Source organism: Octopus sinensis, linkage group LG15 (genome assembly GCF_006345805.1).
Source record: "Octopus sinensis linkage group LG15, ASM634580v1, whole genome shotgun sequence".
Lineage (NCBI taxonomy): Eukaryota > Metazoa > Mollusca > Cephalopoda > Octopoda > Octopodidae > Octopus > Octopus sinensis.
The window spans coordinates 25,421,138-25,438,543 of NC_043011.1; the positions used below are offsets into that span (position 1 = coordinate 25,421,138).

The following is a 17,406-nucleotide window of genomic DNA, read 5'->3' on the forward strand; positions in this document are numbered from 1 at the left end:
AAGCCATGACCATGTTTATTTTTCAGAAATAGTATGCTGTGGGTCGCATTTCCTGATGCATCCTTTTGTACTTAAGGTGGGAGGGTGTGGATTTAGAAGGAAATTTGGCTACTGTTTCTAGCTAGTCGAATAATCACACTAGCATTGTCATTCGCTTGCTTGTCTGTCAGGTTTGGTTCAGTCCCTCTTTCTTCAGCCAATTGACTATAAGTAAACTCTTGGTCATGAATTGTAAATGAAATGTTATGGTCCCAGATAATATTCCAACTCACCCCTCACATTCTGTGTCGTCCTTGTCATCCAGTGTTTTAAAACTGAAGTAGGCAAGTGCAGCCCACCCCAACCTTTGGCCTGGCTGGTGCCCATTTCCTTTGCTATCATGAAGCTTTTTTGGAGCTGGATTTTCTACGGGGAGTATGCCCATGCTTACCCCCAACCTCAGTTTCTAGATATAAGTGGTCCCTAGACCAGGGCCTCTTCCATGATTTTTAAGAAATGTGGTGGAAAACTAACTCAGGAGGGCAGGGATGCTACTCTCTAAGACCCCTTTCGGAGCCCCACTACACTATATATTGCTCAATTTTAGATTGCATACATAATAATAGATATCATTATGTTTTAATTGAGGTCCTTTAAAATATAAATTGCTATTTCTTAATCAAATATTGGAATATACGCATTTGATGGTATTTTAAAATGTTACACTACTGGAGTAGTTATTCCTTGTAAATAAAACTAAAAATCTGTTTTTAATTGGCCTTGACAGTAATCATGTACTACCTCTATAGCAAATCACCTGGTTCTGCCCCTCTGTCTCTCTGTCACACTCTAAGCCTTTCATCATCTGACACAGTGCTCTATTCCCTCTCAAAGATTCCTTGCAAGATACTTGGTTACCCTGCCAGTGCTGATGCCATGCAAAAAGCATCCAGTCCACACTGTAAAGTGGTTGGCATTTTGGAAGGGCATCTAACTGTAAAAAACCATGCCAAAACTTACCTTGCTGGTGCTGGTGCCACATAAAAAGCACTCAGTCCAACTCTGCAGGGTGGTTGTTGTTAGGAAGGGCATCCAGCTGTTAAAAAACCATGCCTAAACAGACACAGAAGTCTGGTGTAGTCTTCTGTCTGGCTGGCTCCTGTCAAACCATCCAACCCATGCCAGCATAGAAGGCAGATGTTAAACAATGATGATGATAATGATGATGATGAATCAATGTATAAATATAGAATACATCTCTCTCTATATAAACGGCAGTTTGTCTGTGTGTGTTTCTGTGTGTCTGTTAGGTTGTACCCTCACCCTGACCACGGCTTTCAACCGATTCTGATGAAACTTGACACACACATAGCCCAATGTCATAATTCAAAACTAACGCAGCGAAAATTTTGAAAAGTTCCCCCAGTTCTGAAAAAGATCGATAAATTCGACATGGGGTCGAGAATCAGAAACACGAACCACAAACTGTCTAGGGGACGCAACTCCACCTTTTTTAGATCTCAAAAAAAAATTTACCATCATTTTTTTCCATTTTTTTGCTATTTTTTGGCTATAACTCTCTAAAAATGCTTTATAGTTATTTCCCTTACAAACCCGAGCAACGCCGGGCGATACTGCTAGTATACTATATTTATACATTGTTTATACATTACCGAACTCTCTGTTATCACCAAACACTTTGTCATCACCAGATTCTTGGTCATCACAAAACTATCTCTGTCATCACCAAAATTCTCTCTGTCATCAACGAACCACAACTATCATCAGTAAGCTATCATTGTAACACCCAAGCTATTACTGTCATCACTAAACTCTTTGTCATCACAAAACTCTGTCATCACGAAACTGTCACTGTCATCATCGAACCATTCATGTCATCACCAAAATCTCTGTTATCACCTAACGCATTGCCTTCTGCAAACTTCTCTGTCATCACTAAACCCTAAACTTTATGTCATCACAAATCTATCTCATCATCAAACTGTCACCATCATCCTCAAACTCTCTGTCAGCACCGAACTCTTTGCCATAACCAAAGTTCTCTCTGTTATCATTAACCCTTCAGTTACCAAACTTCCTGAGATTGGCTCTGGTTCTTTGATAAAAAAAATGTTTTAAAGTGATCCAAATTTTTAAAAAAATAACTTCCTTCAAAATTTTATGTTAATTTATGTTTCAAACACCAACTTAATAATGGTTTCAAATTTTGGCATGAGGCCAGCAGTTTTGGGTGAAGGTATAAATTGTTTACATTGACCCCCTACCCAGTATTCAACTGGTACTTATTTCATCAACCCTGAAAGAATGAAAAGCAAAATCAATCCCAGGGGAATTTGAACTCAGAATGTAAAGTCAGATGAAATGCTGCAACACATTTTGACCAGTGTAGCAACAATTCTGTCAACTCACTGCCTTAAACACCAACTTAACAACGACAAAGTTGTTTTACTAAATTCTTCGTCATTATTTTCAAAGTCAATGAAAACAAAGGTAGTGTATTTTAAAAGAAATACAGCAACTAAAGGATTTGACCATAATTATCAAACACCAAAACTCTCTGTTACTTTTTTACTTGTTTCAGTCATATGACTGTGGCCATGCTGGAGTACCGACTTAAGTTGAGCAAATCGACCCCAGGACTTATTCTTTGTAAGCCTAGTACTTATTCTATCGGTCTCTTTTGCCGAACCATTAAGTTACAAGGCTTTGGTTGGTCCAAGTCTATAGTAGAGGACACTTGCCCTAGGTGCCACGCAGTGGGACTGAACCCGGAACCATGTGATTGGTAAGCAAGCTACTTACCACACAGCCACTTCTATCAACAAACACCTTACATCACTATCAAAACTTCTCACCTGTCATCTCTAAGCTGACTGTGAAATCCTGTTTCAGCCTTCTCCACCTCACACTTCAATTTCCTCCTTCTCAAAACCTAACCTTGTTTGTTTTTCTAATCTACTGTGTTTAAATTCCAATGTTTGTATTTCATTACAGGCCGTCCAACTATTACAGACTAATTAAGCCACACCACACTGTTATCTGTCCATGATGGAAGATTCTCCCAAATTGACTCTCTATAATTTTGATGATCCCCAGTATGACAACTGCAGCTATGTGCTGACCAGTCCACGCTCCCTGAAAGCATGTTCCAGGATGGGAGTAAAGGTAAGGCAAGAAGATGGGAAGCTTTTTGAGTTCCTTCTCTTTTCTTATCTTTCTGATTAATTTGTTGCAACAGATTCTGTGGTTGTCATCGCTGCTATCTGCTGTTTAAAAACCACCACTACTGCCACCACCCTCACGACCACTCTCACCACCACTACCACCACCACCCTGACCACCGCCCACCACCCTGATCACCGCCCACCACCTCATCACTGCCCACCACCCTGACCACCGCCCACCACCTCATCACTGCCCACCATCTCACCACTGCCCACCACCTCACCACAACCCTCACTACCGCCAACCACCATCACCGCCGCCCACCCACCGCCCACCACCTCACCACCGCCCACCACTCACCACCGCCCACCACCTCATCACTGCCCACCACCCTGACCACCTCCCACCACCCCTCATCACTGCCCACCATCTCACCACTGCCCACCACCTCACCACAACCCTCACTACCGCCAACCACCATCACCGCCGCCCACCACCTCACCACCGCCCACCACCTCACCACCGCCACCACCTCACCACCGCCCACCACCTCACCACCCCCACCACCTCACCACCGCCCACCACCTCACACCACCGCCCACCACCTCACACCGCCCCACCACCTCACCACGCCCACCACCTCACCACCGCCCACCACCTCACCACCGCCCACACATCACCACCGCCCACCACCTCACACCGCCCCACCACCTCACCACTGCCCACCACCGCCCACCACCTCACCACCACCTCACCACCGCCCACACCTCACCACCGCCCACCACCTCACCACCGCCCACCACCTCACCACAGCCCACCACCTCACCACCGCCCACCACCCCCACCACCTCACCACCGCCCACCACTCACCACTGCCCACCACCTCACCACCGCCCACCACCTCACCACTGCCCACCACCTCACCACCGCCCACCACCTCACCACCGCCCACCACCTCACCACTGCCCACCACCGCCACCGCCTCCGCTGCTGCCACTGCTGCTCCCTCATACCTATAAACTGTGAGTTGAGATGGTAGTTCAATGCTGTAACCCCAGTGATTCTCAATCAGGTTCCATATGGCCCTTGGGGGTCCATATAAGATTTTGTTGTTAAAATTTGTCTGCGATAAATTGCTTATACTTGTACAATACACAAAATAATTTAACAATTTTTTAAAATGCAATTCCTAATAATATTTAATTATGAAAATATTTTATAGCATTTTATTAAACATTGAATGGCTAGTAGGTGGCGGGGTTCCACCTGTGTAAAATAGGAACCAAAGGGATCCATAGGTAAAAGAATGGCTGAGAAACACTGTTTTGCCCTGTGACAAACAAGCAAGTGAATGACGATGTTAGTGTGATTATTCAACTGGCTAGAAACAGTAGCCAAATTTCCTTCTAAATCCACACCCTCCCACCTTAAGGATACATCAGGAAATGTGACCCACTGTTTTGCCCTAACCACACAGCCATCCTCATTAACCAGCATCACATGTCATAAAACACCTAACTCTCTCACCTCTTTCAGCCAGTTGACCTTCTCTATACACCTCCCACTGACCAAGATCATCAGATTTGCCATCTTCTATATCCTGGTACACTCTGTAGCAGACTTCACAACGAACAAGAGGACCTGAGACATCGTAAGTAATCCTTTCTACTAAAGGCACAAGGCATGAAATTTTTTGGGGGTGGATTAGTCGATTGCATCAACCCCAGTGTTTCACTAGAACTTAATTTATCGACCCTGAAAGGATGAAATGTAAAGTTGACCTTGGTGGAATTGAACTCAGAATGCCACTAAGCATTTTGCCTGGCGTGCTAATGATTCTGCCAGCTTGCTGTCTTAGACAATGTAAATAATGACACAACATAAGCAACAACATGAGCAGCAGTAGTAGCAGCAGTAGCAGCAGCAACAACTACAACTATGGCAACAGCAGTAGTAATAGCAGCTGCATAAGCAACTGCAGAGACAACAGTAAAAACAAAGGCAACAATAGTTGCAATTACAACAATAGCTGTAGCAATAGGAACAACAAGAATATTGGCAATAGCAACAATAGCAACAACAGTAGCAGTGGTAACAACAAGAGTAGCAATAGTAACAATAAGAATGTTGGCAATAGTAACAACAAGAGTAGCAATAGTAACAACAAGAATATTGGCAATAGTAACAACAAGAGTAGCAATAGTAACAATAAGAATGTTGGCAATAGTAACAACAAGAGTAGCAATAGTAACAACAAGAATATTGGCAATAGTAACAACAAGAATATGGCAATAGTAACAATAAGAATATTTGCAATAGTAACAACAACAGTAGCAATAGTAGCAACAAGAATATTGGCAATAGTAACAACAACAGTAGCAAGAGTAACAAGCTGTAGAAACTGTAATATCAGTAACCTTAGCAACTGGAACATTTGCAATAGTAATGGCAGTAATAAAATAATGAATGCACCCTTTTAAAGCCTGGCCAGGCTCATGGGCTTGGTTTCTATGGCGTATGTGTTCCCCAGCTGGATGGGACGCCAGTCCATTGCAGCGTTACTCATTTTTGCCAGCTGAGTGGACTGGAGCAACATGAAATGAAGTGTTTTGCTCATGGACAAAATGCGTCGCTCAGTCCAGGAATCGAAACCACAATCTTACCATCATGATACTGACACCCTAACCACTAAGCCATGCACCTCCACAGTAATGGCAGTAGTAATACTAAAAACAAAATAAGCAATAGCAACAACAACAATAGCAACAGCATTATCAATGGTAACAACATTAGCAATGGTGATGACAACAGTAACAATAGTAGCAATAGTAACAACAACAACAGTAGTCATGGTAGCATCAACACACTCTACATGTTAACTCTGCTAAAACACACATTCAAAGGGACCTGGTAAACAGTTATGTCCGAGGGCCCTTAATACTCTCAGTCTGCCTCTGATCACAGCTGTAGCAATAGTAACTTTAACAATGATAGCAACTGCATCATTAGCAATAGTAACAGCAGCAACAACTGTAACAATAGTAACAACAACAATAGCAAGAGTAACAACAACAATGGCAATAGTAATGACAATATTAGTAGGAGTAACACCATCACCATCACCACCACCAACAGCAACAACAACAACAGCAGTAGCAACAGCTTTTCCAATGGTAACAACATTAGTAATGACAATAATCATTGTAATATTAGCAACAGCATAATAGTAATAATAGCAAGAACAATAACAATAGCAACAACAACAGTAGCAATAATAACAAAGCCAACAATAACTGCATTAGCAATATTGGTTTCAAATTTTGGTGCAAGGCCAGCAATTTCGGTGTTGCGGGGTAAGTGGATTACCTTAACCCCAGCGCTCAACTGGTACTTATTTTATCGACCCTCAAAGGGATGGAAAGGTAAAATCGACCTTGGCACAATTTGAACTCAGAATGTAAGGACAAGCGAAGTGCCATTAAGCACTTCGCCTGGCTTGCTAACGACTCTGCCAGCTTGCCATCTTAACTGCATTAGCAACATAAACAACAGTCTTAACAAGAACAACAACAATAGTGATAACAACAATGACTACTACTACTACTACTACTACTACTACTACAACTACTACTACTACTACTACTACTGCTGCTGCTACTGCCGCTGCCACTGCCACCACCACCACCACCACCACCACCACCACCACTACTACTACTACTACTACTACTACTACTGCTGCTGCTGCTGATGCCACTGCCGCCGCCACCACTAGCACTACCACCAATACCACCACCACCAGCACCACCACCTTCACTACTACTACTACTACTACTACTACTACTACTACCACCACCACCACCACTACTACTACTACTTACTACTACTACTACTACTACTACTACTACTACTATTACTACTACTACTACTACTATCACTACTACTACAGTAGCCATAAAATATTTTGTGAAAGCAATCCCTGGAACCAATGGTTTGAGCAACCATTGGTTCCCAGGATATTAACCATAATTATGCCATAAATTGCCTTTCATTGCCAGCATCATCATCACCACAGCAGACATCAATGTTTGCAGCTGCTGCTGATGCTGCTGTTGTCGATGCTGCTGATGTCTGCTGCTCTTAAAGGCTGGTGCTACTGTTTCTATTGCTGCTGTTAAAAGACCCTGCTGCCGTTGCTGCTGCTGTTAAAAGGTTGTTGCTCTCTGGTGTCTCTGCTACTGCTGCTGCTCCTGCTGCTGATCTTGCATATTTTATGTTCCTCCTGCTTTATTTTTTCTTTCTTACTAGTTTCAACTAGTGGGCTGTGGCCATGCTGGAGTGTATCATCTCTCTCTATATAAACGGCAGTTTGTCTGTGCGTTTTCTGTGTGTCTGTTTTCTCGTACCCTCACTCTGACCACGGCTTTCAACCGATTCTGATGAAACTTGACACACACATAGCCCAATGTCATAATTCAATACTAACGCAGCGAAAATTTTGAAAAGTTCCCCCAGTTCTGAAAAAAATCGATAAATTCGACATGGGGTCGAGAATCAGAAACCCAAACCTCAGACCGTCTAGGGGACGCAACTCCACCTTTTTTAACTCTCAAAAAAAATTTACCATCATTTTTTTTCCATTTTTTTGCTATTTTTTGGCTATAACTCTCTAAAAATGCTTTATAGTTATTTCCCTTACAACCTGAGCAACGCCGGGCGATACTGCTAGTTTTATTTATTTTTATGAATCATTTTTTCATTTGCATCATTTCCTTTAGATTTTAATGGCATTTAAAAAAAATTTCATTGACAAGTTTTTAAAAATATTTTTGTTGTTGTTTTCATCTTTTCTGTTTATTATTTTTGTTGTTTTGTAGGTAACGATGGTTTGCATTGGTGGCTGTGTGTGTGTGTGTGTATGTGTGCGTGTGTGTGTGTGTATGTGTGTGAGCATGTATATGCATATGTGTATAAGTGTGTGTATGTGTGCATATGTGTGTATATGTGTGTGTACAGGTATTTATGTGTGTGTATGTGTATGCATGTAAACATGTACATGTGTATGCATGTGCATGTGTATGTGTATGTATGTGTGCATGTATGTGTGTATGTGTGTATATATGTGTGAGTGTATGTGCATGCATGTATGTGGTTAAGTGTATGCATGTATGTATGTATTTGTGTGTGCATGTGTATATATGTGTCTATGTGTGTGTATGTGCATGTGTATGTATGTGTGCATGTATATACACACATACATGTGTATATATGTGTGAGTGTATGTGCATGCTTGTATGTGGGTATGTGTATGCATGTATGTATGTATTTGTGTATGCATATGTATATGTGTCTATGTGTGTGTGTATGTGTATGTGTGTGCATGTATGCATGTACGTGTACCTATGTGTGAGTGTTTGTGTATGCAGGGCTGTCACTGCATGGCCAAATTGTTAAGAAGTTTGCTTCACAATCACAAAGTCCCAGATTGACTTCCACAGCTTAACATCTTGGGGATGTATCATTTTCCACAGCCTCAGCTCAGCCCAAGCCTTGTAAGTGACATTGCAAATATGGAAACTGTGTTGAAGCCTCTCAGATGGATCATCCTGTAATTCAAAGGTCCAGTTTTGTAACACGCTGTGCTGTACTGTTTCTCTTTGATGATTAAGCATACATTAAGAGCACACATCTTTTGGAATACTCAGCCACTTATAGGTTAACATACACACATACACACTTATACATATCTGTATACACGCATACATACACACATACACACATATACACAGACACACATACATGTACATCTATTGCATATGTAGAAAATTTGTGTATGTTTGTTTGTGGCATTGTTAGCTAACTCCTTCTACATCATTTTATTGATTTTAATGAAACTTAACATGTGAGTAGAACTCATGTCTGGAAACCTCATGACATACTTAGATTGTTGAAAAATTGATAATACAGCCCTTGGAAGGGACCTTTATATCTATATCATATAACTAATTTTTTTTAAAACTTTCAAGTGAAATAACTCATAGCACCCATACACTATTGCTTATTAAACACTGAAGGGAAATAACCCATTTCATTGTTTCTGTTTGATTACTTTGAATATTACTCTTTTGTGTGTCCTATTTCTAATTTTTGCAGACAATATCACTTTTATACTTTGATATGCGAGTAGAACTCATGTCCGGAAACCTCGTGACATAATTAGATTGTTGAAAAAAAAAATCGATTATAGGACCCTTCCAATGGATCCTTCTATCTACTACATATTACTAATGTTTTATTTAAACAACTCAGGGAAATAACCCATACCACCAGCAGATTTTAGCAAAGCAATCAATATTTGATTCTCACAGTCAGCCACCTAATTCTGCATTTCACTACTCACAGTTTTGAACTGCTAAACATTATTATTGCACTTCCTTAATTTGAATCTTAAACCTTAAAGACATCATTCATACATTTCTATACATACATACTTTTTTTAATGCCCATTACTCCGATAATTCTGCATTTTTACAGTTACACTTTTTCCACAACAGATAAATTTTTTTATTCCACAAAGTATTTGTTGTGGCTTCATGCAGGCGTAGCGTGGATTCAATCCTCGATTGCCAAATTTCTCTTTTCTCACGGTAAAACTATTTTTTCTGTGAATGACAGCAGTTATACATTTCTCAGATGCTTTCGCATAGCAGAATAATGTCTTTGCCTCTTGCCAACTTCAAGCAACCTCTCTCACCAACTTCTGACAATCTTTCTCGTCAACCTCCAAAAATCTCTCTCTCGCCAACCCCCAACAATCTCTCCCTCCTCCAGCTGACAGTTTTTGTACTTTTTTGTGATGGAAAATACACCTTTTGTGGCAGTTATAACGAAATTGCTTCTTATATCAGAGTAATGAGATGTTTCTATAGAACATCTTTACCCCAAGGAATTACCGAGCATACCAGCTAGTATATACATATATACACACATACATACATACACATACATATATACATACACACACATACATACACACATACACACATGCCTACACATATACATGCATACATACATACACACATACATACATATACAGATACACACATACATATACATATATGCATACATACTCACATACATACAAGTACATGTATACACACATACACACATACATACATGCATACATACATACATACATACACACATACATACATACAAACATACATACACACATACACATATACATGCATGTATACATACATACACACATGCATACACACATACATACGCACATATGCATACACACTCACATACATACATGTACATATATCTGTGTAAAAAGTTTGAATTAGATTCATCCTTTAATTTGGAGGTTTCCAAAAAAAGATTTCTAATACAGATTCTTCATATTTTGCTGTAGCATATTTACTGGCATAAAATTGCAAATATAAAAATAATACATGTATATGATGTGTTGTGAATTTATGGAAAGAAACCCCATAAAACTCAACAATTTTGATAAAAATGGAGAAAAGGTGTTAAAATATATAAGAGAATTTTGTTTCATGCAGATGATCGTTTCGTACAGCAATATAAAAATCATACAAATTTATGGTTGAATAGAATTAATTAAATTAATTAGATTAAATTAAATCTATATATATAAAACTGTAGTTGTGTGAGTGTCTGTCCCCTTCGATTTAGATTCCTAACTACTCCCACATTTTGCGGTGCAGTTTAACCAAAACCGGGTATCTTATAGTCGTGATTCATATCGAGCCCTTCTGGGTATTAGCGCGCGTCTACGATGAGTCTACGATTTTAAAAAAATTTACCATAATTTTTTTCCATTTTAATGCATCTTTTTCGCTATTATATAAGGGAAGTAACTCTCTAAAAATGTCTACGATGAGTCAACGATTTAAAAAAAAAATTACCATAATTTTTTTTCCATTTTTAATGCATTTTTTTGCTATTTTTTGGCTATAACTCTCTAAAAATGCTTATATAGTTATTTCCCTTACAAACCCGAGCAACACCGGGCGATACTGCTAGTTAATTATATATCACAGTATTCTACAGTGCAAGAAGTATAAACAAAATTTTTTTTTACAAAGGACTTGAGAAACGAAACAGCAAAATAGGTTCTTATTTATCCTTATGAGAAAGAAAGATATGTGTTCATCCAGTTAGGTATTAGCTGAAACATATATGCATACATACATACGCACATACATACATGCATACACATATACATACATACACACACATACATACACACATATACACATACACACATACATATACATATATGCATACATACTCACATCCATACAAGTACATGTATACACGCATACATACATACATAAATACATACACACAAACAAACATATATACATACACACGCAAATATACATACATACAACATACATACATACATACATACACATACATGCATACATACAGACATGCATACACACATACATACACATACACAACAGCTATAGCCATCGGTGGATGGTTAAGTCAGTCCTGCAACTGAATAGTTTTCATCAAAAATTGATTAAGATGCCTTTTTTTTATTGTTTTGTTTGAATGAATGTGTGTGTGTGTGTGTGTATGTATGAGAGAGAGAATCTTATGTGTATATGTGTGTGTTAGTGTGTGTTTAGTGTATGTGTGTTTAATGTGTGTGTGTTTGTTATTATGTGTGAGTCCAGTTCTATGTAGTCTGTTCTTGTGTGTGTGTGTGTGTGTGTGTGTGTGTATGTGTGTTTAGTGTGTGTTTAGTGTGTGTGACAGAATCATATGTGTATATATTTCTTTACTACCTACAAGGGGTTAAACACAGAGGAGACAAACAAGGACAGACAAAGGGATTAAATCGATTACATCGGCCCCAGTGCGTAACTGGTACTTAATTTATCGACCCCAGAAGGATGAAAGGCAAAGTCGACCTTGGCGGAATTTGAACTCGGAACGTAACGGCAGACGAACTACGGCAATGCATTTCGCCCGGCGTGCTAACGTTTCTGCCAGCTCGCCGCCTAATGTGTATATGTGTGTGTGTGTGTTTGTTATTATGTGTGAGTCCAGTTGTTTGTAGTCTGTTCTTGTGTGTGTGTGTGTGTTGTGTGTGTGTGTGTATACATGTCTGTGTGTGCATGTTGAACATGTGTCTGTGTATTGGCATGTATGAATGTACATGTTCTATGTGAGCCTGTGTATTAGCATCTATATGTGTGTGTGAGCATGCACGTTGTATGTGCGTCTATGTATTAACTTGTATGTGTATTCATGTGAGTGTGCATGCACATTGCATGCATGCCTGTGTCAGCATGTGTGTGTGTGTGCATGCACATTGCATATGTACCTGTATCACCATGTATGTGTGTGCACTTGGTCTCTGTATTAAAGCATGTGTATGTGTGTATGTGCATGCACATTGCATGTGTGCCTGTATCAGCATGTGTGCATGTGTGTGTGTGTGCATGCACATTGCATATGTACCTGTATCAGCATGTATGTGTGTGCACTTGTTCTCTGTATTGACTTGAGTCTCTGTATTGACACATGTGTATGTGTGTGTGTGTGTGTGTGTGTGTATGCATTTTGTATGTAAGTCTGGGCATTAGCATGCATGTGTGTGTGTGTGTGTGTGTGCGTGCATGCACATGTGCATGTGCGTATGTGTGTGTTCTGGTCAATGCATTCAGTGATGGCTCATTAGAAACAACCTAACTGTTGTTATTGTTGACATTTTCATTAACAAAGAAAACGTTATCATTATTGTTTTAGTTACTGTCTTCAACACCATCATCATCATCATCACTATCGTCATCACCATCGTCATCACCATCATTATCATCATCATCGTCGTCATCGCTGTCATCGTCATCACTGACATGGTTGTCATCATCATCATCATCTTTCGTTGTATAGCTGTACTGTCATCATTTTAATCCTGGCAACATCATAACCATGACAACATCTTAATTACTATCTGTCATCATCGTCACCACCAACACCACCAAAACCACCATCACCACCACCACCACCACCACCACCACCACCACCACCACCACCACCACCACCACCACCATGATGATGACCATCATCATCTTCATCATCGCCACCGTCCTCATCATTATCGTGTTATTTTTCTGCATTGATTGTTATCTTTTCTGTTTGTGATTCTCTCTCTCTCTCTTTCTCCTTATACCTTCCTCTCTCTGGCTCTGTTTCTCAACCACTCTCTTTTCTCCTCTCCATTTCACCCTCTTACTCTCACTCTTTTTACTTCTCGCCATCAATCTGTTCCACTCACACTCTCTCCCTTCCTCTCTTTCTCTCTCTCTATCTCACTCTATGTTGGTCTTTCTTCCTCTCTTTACTTCTCTACATCAATCTGTTTCTGTCTTTCTGTCGCACTGTCTCTGTCTCTCTCTCTCTCTCTCACATTTATCTATTCTTTCTTTCTCCTATATGCTCTCTCTCTCCCCACCTTCTCATTCTCTTTCTTTCACTCATTCTCTCTCTCTCCCATTTCATTTTATCTGTTAAATTTAACTCTCCCTCCATCAAATAGCCATCACTCAGCCTACTTTTTCTCTTCATTGTCCAAACAACCTACAATCACTTGACCCTTCCTCTCTAAAGTATCCTGTAATAAAGCCTTCGAATCTTGGCATAAGAGCAGCAATTTTAGGGGCTGGGACAGGTTGATTACATTGACCCCCAGTGCTCAAATGGCATTTATTTTACTGACACTGAAAGGATGAAAGGCAAAGTTGACTTTGACAGAATTTGAACTCACAGCATAAAATGCTGCTGAGCCTTTTCTCCAAAGCGCTAATGATTCTACCAGCTTGCCATCTTAATTCTTTGTCTGTCCAAAGCATTTTCATGTTTGTCCTAAATGTCCATGCTTGTTTTCAGATTTATAGTTAACCCCTGTTTTATATGTTCTGAGTATATAAGACTTTCTTTTCATAAGTCTCGAGTTACTCTGATGGTTGAGAAAAAACTGGGAATGTGTACCATGATATAATGCAGGAACATCAGGGAGATATGTCCTGTGTTTCGCATGTGATATGCAGGACAAGCAAAGGTTTAACCCATTAACATATAAACCAGCCACATCCAGTTTGAATATTTTGCCTGTTCATATTTTGGTAAAAGGACCAAAACATGAACACAGAAGAACCAATGTAGTCTTCCTCTCTTACATGCTACATTTGATTCCTCTTATGCTCAACTTTTCTCACAATACATTTGCACTTTGTTGTACATGTGCACTGATGTTGCACATCCAACTGAGCATTCTGCCTTCATTTCTCTCCAGTCTACACATGTCTTCTGCATTCAGAACCCATGTCTCACTACCATGGAGTATAGCCATTCAAATACAAGCATCATATAGTCTACCTTTCACTCTGAGAGAGAGAGTCCTTTTGTTGCTGACAGAGGTAATAGCTCTCTGAACTTCCTCCACCCAATTCTTAGTCTAGAAACATTACTTTCAGAGCATCTTCCTCCATTGCTAATTTGGGCACCTAGGTAACAACCTCAAGAGAGCCTCTTGGGCATTTGAGAGAATCTAAGTCCTCTATGCTCTTAGTGCTTATTGTTCCTGCACATCTGCCATGTACAAAGGCAACCTTATCTGTTAATCTACCTGTAATTCCATAATTTACATTGGGTGCAGTGAATAGAATTTCTTCCAACTCCTTTCCTACATATTGAGCAGGGCTATTTACCTGACAGAAAGAGAGTTTTATCTTCTTTCTTACTAACAACAACTTTGGTCTTTGCTAGGCTCTTTAATTTCAGGTTTTGTTTCCATAACAAGGAATTTCTTCTCCAATTCTGCAATAAAGATTCTACAATAAGAGCAAGGTCATCAGCATATAGTAGTTCCCACAGGCATCCAATTTTGAATTCTCCAGGTTGACGAAGGCTAAGTACAATGGCTTACTTTTGGCCAAGTATGTTTCCAGCAGCTGTCTCATTAGGAAAATAGCATCTGTGGTACTCTTCCTAGGTACAAAACCAAACTGCTTCTCATCTAGTTTAATTCTATTCCTAATCAATTGAGCAATAACCCTCTCAGTAACTTTCATGACTTGGTCTAGCAATTTAATACTTCTGTGGTTGTTTCTATGTAAGGGCATTACCTTTACCCTTGTAACAGCTAACTATAATACTGCTATACCAGTCATTGGGGATGGCGTCTTCCTGAATAACTTGATTAACTATACGGGTGACTAAGCTGTATCATCCTACACCACTGGAAATTTTAATCATCTTGGCAGTGATTTCTGATGGCCCAGTTGTTAAATACAAATCCACTTAATGAAAATAATAGCCTTGATATTATTAGCACTAACCATTCTTTGAATTATAATAACAGCAATATTAGTATTTCTGATATATATTCCAATTGCAGTTACATCCTTAGCAGTAATTCTAATACTAGAAACTCTGTTTATCAATATAAAATTACTTCCGGGTCTGATGTCTTTTTTTATATAGGCAATTCTTCATCTCAGTTGTCCCAAAGAATATTCAGCCATTACTCAACATTTAGACATATCAATAAATGCAACAATTCTGGGCTTAGTGAATTAATTTAGTCTCTAAAGGAACACAATAAACAATTTGATTTGGAATTGAATTTTCTATCTAGGTCCTTTCTTTATGATAAAGGTAAATCTTTTTGTTTGCTCTGTAATGTGAACTGTATTTCATCCTGTTCTCAGAGACTCCTCTTCTAAACACATTTAAAGAATGTGTTTATTATTGCAAACATTGGCAAAAACATACCTTTAGTTCCTATAAGTAATTTCTACTAGTCTATAAAATTCGACCTTTAACTATCTCCTTACATTTCATTTCCACTAAATATATCTATTTCCATGCATTTAATCTTTATTCCTATTCACCTATTGCACTATATTTCTCCACTCTTAGTTTTCTCCTAATTTCTTTCTTCCTCCGCCTTCTCTTTCTATAAATTGCCTTTGACGTTATATCTATTAATGTTTCTTTTTAAAAAATAACCTACCAGCATTCCTTCATCATATATGTAGTAATTACATTAAGTTAAAATGCCTTATTGATGTGTTTTGTTTCTCTTTTTTCCCTGATGAGAAGATTTTATTATTTTATACCATTTCATTCCTTCTGGAATAAAACCAATGTTTTCTTCAAAGCATATGTTGGAAGTATAAAGATTTGAATAACACCTGCATTTAACTCCATTTATTTATTTATATATGTTATACAAAAACATTTCACTAAATCCTTTGTAAGTAGACTGTTACATCCTTGGTACTTTTTTGATTTTTTGCTACCCTGGTAACTATTTATTTTTTCCGTGTTATTTGTACACATTGCAAAAATACACATACACTTATATAGACATATATACATACACACACACACACACACACACACACATATATATATATATACATATACATGTATGTATATATGTATATATATGAATGTATGTATATATATATGTATGTATGTGTATGTATATGTATATACGTGTGTGTGTACATATGTGTGTGTGTGAATGTGTGTTTGCACTTCCTTGTCTTGACATCACCTGATAGCTGTGAGTGTCACTGTCATACAAGCAATGTCATTAATTTCCAGTTTCCTATGAAAGCTTATCCAGCCCAGGGAAATATCACTTTATTTGGAAATAGGTGAGGGTTAAGCAGTGAGATAGGGCATCTGACCGTTGGAAATCTGCCTCAACGAAATTCACATGGAAAGGTGGACATTAAAATAACGATGATGTTGATGATGATGATGATGATGTGATGATAACGATGATGATGTTGATGATGATGATGTTGATGATGATGATGATGATGATATGATGATGATGATGATGATGATGATGATGATGATGCTTTGCTTCTTATGTAAAAACCTCAATATTTTGTTTTTGCTTTCTTTGATGCCAGTGAAACTGAAACTATGTTTGGAAGAGAGGAACAGGATTCTGAAAAAGGAGCAGCTGGATTTGTTAAATAAGAGTTCCAAAGAGAACACAGTGGACAATTTCTTTGACAATTCCCAAATGGATAATATCTATAGCAGCAGTTGTAAGTATTGCGCTTTTTTAAAAAAACTATGGATAAAAAGAGATGTTGCAGCATTTATCTACATATGTATATTCATGTGTGTCTGTGTGTGTTGTGTGTGTGTTGTGTGTTGTGTGTGTGT

General features: G+C 38.9%; 1 protein-coding gene across 3 annotated transcripts in view; it reads left to right on the forward strand.

Moving 5' to 3' along the window:
* The window catches only part of LOC115219654 (trichohyalin-like), a 259,067-nt gene that overhangs the window by 2,802 nt on the left and 238,859 nt on the right, over positions 1-17,406 (forward strand). For all 3 annotated transcript variants that reach the window (XM_036509563.1, XM_036509564.1, XM_036509565.1), the window contains exons 2-4: positions 2,995-3,165; positions 4,702-4,816; positions 17,145-17,285. In XM_036509563.1, the coding sequence (XP_036365456.1) occupies positions 3,046-3,165; positions 4,702-4,816; positions 17,145-17,285 (376 nt within the window). In that variant the 5' untranslated portion in view covers positions 2,995-3,045. The remainder of the gene's footprint in view (positions 1-2,994; positions 3,166-4,701; positions 4,817-17,144; positions 17,286-17,406) is intronic.